Consider the following 6,037-nt stretch of genomic DNA (forward strand, 5'->3'; position numbering starts at 1 on the left):
AGGCGGCTCTTTGAAAACGCTGTGATGTTATTTTATGTTTTTGTTATGAAAGAGTGTTAATTTCAGCTGTAAATTGAAGCATACAGTGTCTAATATACATATGACGTTGGGTCATTATGATAATATTATCTGAGAGCAATGAATCTTTTTGTAAACAGCTTTTGGTTTATCACGGGGACTAGTGATGAACTCAGTGATGAACTAGTGATGAACTAGTGATGAGCTCATAGCGCACCACCGAGTGGCGCGCTACGAGCTTGTAGGTCTGCTATTTTTTTAAACTGTCAGGATTTAAGACATTTTTGGAATCTGATCTCAGGTCAAAATGCATTAAAGAACCACCATTCTTCCATGCGTATCATCTCTTTATAATAATACAAAATATATACAGGTAGGAAACAAAAACAACAAAAGGGGGAATTTACTCACGACCCATACAAATTGGTGTGCGACCCGCATATGGGTCCCTGTTTTGGGAAACTAAGGAATAGGGTTTGGGAAGCTCACTGACTTTAATGGAACATTAATGGAACATCTGCACTCTTAAGAGTGCAGATGGACCCATATCCATGTGTTCATGTGTACATTAACCCGTGAGGGTCCATTTGGTTCAAAACTATCACTCATTTTCCTTTCCTTTCCTTTGTTTAAATAACAATGCAGGATAACACATCGAAGAAGGTAAACTCATGAGCTACGTGTCCTCTCTCCCTCTCACCAGACACGGAGACATGTGACTACGGATGGCACAAGTTCCAGGGTCACTGCTACGCTACTTCCCCACCAGGAAGAGCTGGGACGCGGCCGAGAGGGAGTGTCGTGTCCACGGGGCCCACCTGACTAGCCTGCTGTCCCACGAGGAGCAACACTACGTCAACCGTACGTCCCACAAACGCTAATATGGTATCCGTTTCGGGTTCTTGGAAACGCCCCCCAGCCACTGCGCTAGTTTGACTGAGGTTAGGTTTAGGTATAGTTTTACTGAGGTTAGGGTTAGGTATAGTTTTACTGAGGTTAGGGTTAGGTATAGTTTTACTCAAATTTCTATTTGAGAACCTATCATCTCTTTTGCCTATATAATAAATAACATAACCCAAAATAGGGTCACCAGGTTGAAAGTGGTCAAAATCAGGACACACCAGCTGCATTATTGCAGATACTGATGAATACAATAAAATAAAATCACACGTGTGTGTGTGTATTCTTAATTATTATACATCATCATCATCATACAGTACATCATCTCATAAACAACTGAATGTATGTGATTGGTTAGCCCATTTGCTCGTCTACATATGACGTGCATTTCTCCTTTCATTGTCAATGGCCAATATGAGACGTGTGAGGACAAAAGCTGTATATAGACGCCGCTAGACTGTATATAGACGCCGCTAGACTGTATATAGACGGTGCTAGACTGTATATAGACGGTGCTAGACTGTATATAGACGCCGCTAGACTGTATATAGACGCCGCTAGACTGTATATAGACGCCGCTAGACTGTATATAGACACCGCTAGACTGTATATAGACGCCGCTAGACTGTATATAGACGCCGCTAGACTGTATATAGACGCCGCTAGACTGTATATAGACGCCGCTAGACTGTATATAGACGCCGCTAGACTGTATATAGACGCCGCTAGACTGTATATAGACGCCGCTAGACTGTATATAGACGGTGCTAGACTGTATATAGACGCCGCTAGACTGTATATAGACGCCGCTAGACTGTATATAGACGCCGCTAGACTGTATATAGACGCCGCTAGACTGTATATAGACGCCGCTAGACTGTATATAGACGCCGCTAGAATGTATATAGACGCCGCTAGAATGTATATAGACGCCGCTAGACTGTATATAGACGGTGCTAGACTGTATATAGACGCCGCTAGACTGTATATAGACGCCGCTAGACTGTATATAGACGCCGCTAGACTGTATATAGACCGTGCTAGACTGTATATAGACGGTGCTAGACTGTATATAGACGGTGCTAGACTGTATATAGACGGTGCTAGACTGTATATAGACGCCGCTAGACTGTATATAGACGCCGCTAGACTGTATATAGACGCCGCTAGACTGTATATAGACGCTGCTAGACTGTATATAGACGGTGCTAGACTGTATATAGACGCCGCTAGACTGTATTTAGACGCCGCTAGACTGTATATAGACCGTGCTAGACTGTATATAGACGCCGCTAGACTGTATATAGACCGTGCTAGACTGTATATAGACGGTGCTAGACTGTATATAGACGGTGCTAGACTGTATATAGACGGTGCTAGACTGTATATAGACGCCGCTAGACTGTATATAGACGCCGCTAGACTGTATATAGACGCCGCTAGACTGTATATAGACGCCGCTAGACTGTATATAGACGCCGCTAGACTGTATATAGACGCCGCTAGACTGTATATAGACGGTGCTAGACTGTATATAGACGCCGCTAGACTGTATATAGACGGTGCTAGACTGTATATAGACGGCGCTAGACTGTATATAGACGGCGCTAGACTGTATATAGACGGTGCTAGACTGTATATAGACGCCGCTAGACTGTATATAGACGCCGCTAGACTGTATATAGACGGTGCTAGACTGTATATAGACGCCGCTAGACTGTATATAGACGGTGCTAGACTGTATATAGACGCCGCTAGACTGTATATAGACGGTGCTAGACTGTATATAGACGCCGCTAGACTGTATATAGACGCCGCTAGACTGTATATAGACGCCGCTAGACTGTATATAGACGCCGCTAGACTGTATATAGACGCCGCTAGACTGTATATAGACGCCGCTAGACTGTATATAGACGCCGCTAGACTGTATATAGACGCCGCTAGACTGTATATAGACGCCGCTAGACTGTATATAGACGCCGCTAGACTGTATATAGACGCCGCTAGACTGTATATAGACGCCGCTAGACTGTATATAGACGGTGCTAGACTGTATATAGACGCCGCTAGACTGTATATAGACGCCGCTAGACTGTATATAGACGCCGCTAGACTGTATATAGACGCCGCTAGACTGTATATAGACGCCGCTAGACTGTATATAGACCGTGCTAGACTGTATATAGACGCCGCTAGACTGTATATAGACGCCGCTAGACTGTATATAGACCGTGCTAGACTGTATATAGACGCCGCTAGACTGTATATAGACGGTGCTAGACTGTATATAGACGCCGCTAGAGTGTATATAGACGCCGCTAGACTGTATATAGACGGTGCTAGACTGTATATAGACGGTGCTAGACTGTATATAGACGGTGCTAGACTGTATATAGACGGTGCTAGACTGTATATAGACGGTGCTAGACTGTATATAGACGGTGCTAGACTGTATATAGACGGTGCTAGACTGTATATAGACGGTGCTAGACTGTATATAGACGCCGCTAGACTGTATATAGACGCCGCTAGACTGTATATAGACGCCGCTAGACTGTATATAGACGGTGCTAGACTGTATATAGACGCCGCTAGACTGTATATAGACGCCGCTAGACTGTATATAGTATATATATATATATATTGTAGGTACACTGGTACACTACACACCAAACCTGGGGTCAGCTCCTCTTTGTCATGTCAAATGTAAAAAAAGTTATGTCAGAAAACATGTCCTATAGATTCACACAGCGGCCGGCATTTTACAGCAGCTAGTTGTACTGCCTGACTAAACACATGTAAACTTATTCAGTGAAGCAGGTATGGGGCACACTACATTGTCAGGTGTGAGTAATTATACTCCACCCAACTACAAAGCACCTGGCAATTTGTGTTCCCCATGCATGGGATATAAGGCAGCTATATATTCTATACTCTATAGGTCGAGACTCGATATACGTACATCTGCAGAATAACCTCAACATGACAATGAAGGTTCAATGTTGTCCACATGCATTTAGCTATAGATAATACCACTTGATCCTCACTCATGGTCAGGTACCCTTAAAGTGTAATTTGGTCACATTGTGTACACTAAGAGTTCCAAATTGATCAGTGTCTGAGGAAACCAGAACAAAATAATACTGTACTCGTAACTGTGCGCAAGTTGTAACGATACAGAAACCTTTAACACTGATGCTTTTACTGTCTATAATTTGCTATTTGGTGGCAAATTATTGTTATCACTCAAAAGTCATTACTGTGACCTGGCTTTCTTTTTATGATTTGTACTTTCTTTATTTTCTTCAATATGTAAACATTGACAAGACACAACCAAAGAAATAGACAAAACAATACAATACTACAGATGCACAAAAAAAGGAACATAACAAACGCATAACAAAATAAACAAAACAATACAATACTATAGATGCACAGAAATATCCCGCAGTCCACCCCAGCCCCAATTCCAGACATAGTTCTTCAATATATTTTTCCAACATTGCAGCTCGTTCAGAGCTCACTCAGAGCTAGAGTCCTGATACATGCATATGGTAAAAGCCCCATTTTAAGTCATAGTCGTCCATTCTATTGAGCAGCCTGTATGACAGTCGTTCGTAAGCGGCCACTAGTCCCATTGAGGCGTCCCAAAGGGACGGTGCCGGTGCAGATGGGGCCTTCCAGTCCTTGACCAGCAGCCTCCTACCTGACATGATGGCCGTTTGTATCCATTCAGCTAAAGGAGGAGCAACGTGCCTCAATGTGGCAGGATCCCCCAGAATGAACAGACTGGGTGAAAAAGGAATGTGTAGGCCCGCTATTCTCTCCAGTCTTTCATGTATAGCGGTCCAGTATTCCTGAATTCTGGGACCCCCCAAAGCATGTGTACAAGTGTACCGTCTCTATCCTGACACCTCCTGTGACCTGTCTTTCCAGACGTCCATCATCATGTTTCTGACCATGGCGTTGTTGCGGAAAGGTGTCCCGGGGAAACAGTGGATCGGAAAGTACCGTCGATTTCGGCCCATCACGTGGCAGATGAAACGCAACATGGTGGCGCAGTTGGAGCGCGAGGCCGAGAACGAGTACTGGATCAGCAGGCCGTACATGACTCCGGAGCAGGAGTTTGGCCATGCCGCCGAGCGGAGAGCACAGCGGTGGAACAACATCAGGGACAATAACTTCGGCAGGAACTTTCCCGAACACAAGTACATCACAGACCACCTGGGTCATCTGAACACTACCAAGACATGGTCAAGTTAACTGCTCAGTTGTGACATACTTTATCCTGTGTCATGAGTGACTGTGTAACTTATGTATGTAGGCAATCTCTGTTTTGTATGCCGATTAATGCTGGCAGTGGGTCTCTTAAAAGTATCTTGCTGATTTATGAACCAAATCCAGACTATATTAATTCTGTCACGCAGAAAAGGGGAGTTGTTTGACCAACATTTCACTGTCCCATAAGAAACACTAGTCATGCGGACAGGTTCTTTTTTTATTAATATGTAAAGTAGTTTGGACTGGCTTGCTTGTATCAGCCAAGCGACAAGTATATTTTACTGTTTAAAATGTGCTAGACCCCTGGGAGCTGGATTGCTGAAATTCATAATAAATTGCCATATCATAAAAACATAAGCAATCATGTCAGCTGTGTCATTTGTTCATTGTGTGTTCATAGTGTCAATGTGAAACAATCTGGCAGTGACCAACTGACCATACATAATTTACATTGCAATGCACGCTATACATGTTTGTTTTATTAATATCTTGTCTTTAAAGTGAATTATTTGTAGATGTAATACATTTTATATTAAATGCTCGCTGTTATGGAATAGCAGGCATGGCATTCAGTGTATGATTTGATGCCTTTTCAAGGGTTCAAAAAAGTGAAAGAAATATATTGTAAAAGCACCCAAATAATTATACTATAATGGTATTGACAGACAAGACAGTCGCCTAGATAATGGTTTAGTGATCACACTTTAAAAAGCAGGGTGTTATTTTCTTACATAAGTGTCCCCTGGGCCCTGCAATTTTTACCATTACAGCATAAGCTACACATTGGTGGAAATGGAACAAATGCAGTCTACCTTCAATCAGTATACTCCACCAA

General features: G+C 43.0%; 1 protein-coding gene across 1 annotated transcript; it reads left to right on the forward strand.

The window, feature by feature from the left end:
• Positions 1-740: 740 nt before the first annotated feature.
• On the forward strand, positions 741-5,571 carry LOC308328631 (large ribosomal subunit protein mL63-like). The gene is made up of 2 exons (XM_080782606.1): positions 741-879; positions 4,858-5,571. Exon 2 carries the CDS (start codon positions 4,870-4,872, stop codon positions 5,182-5,184), a length of 315 nt encoding a protein of 104 aa, XP_080638732.1. The 5' UTR covers positions 741-879; positions 4,858-4,869; the 3' UTR covers positions 5,185-5,571.
• The last annotated feature ends 466 nt before the right edge of the window (positions 5,572-6,037 follow it).

The sequence above is a fragment of the Protomyctophum bolini genome, assembly GCF_963924005.1.
Source record: "Protomyctophum bolini genome assembly, chromosome: 14".
Taxonomy (NCBI): Eukaryota; Metazoa; Chordata; class Actinopteri; order Myctophiformes; family Myctophidae; genus Protomyctophum; species Protomyctophum bolini.

Bases quoted from the DNA above. Each gene is read 5' to 3' on its own strand.
- LOC308328631 (XM_080782606.1), top strand. From the start codon at position 4,870: ATGTTTCTGACCATGGCGTTGTTGCGGAAAGGTGTCCCGGGGAAACAG.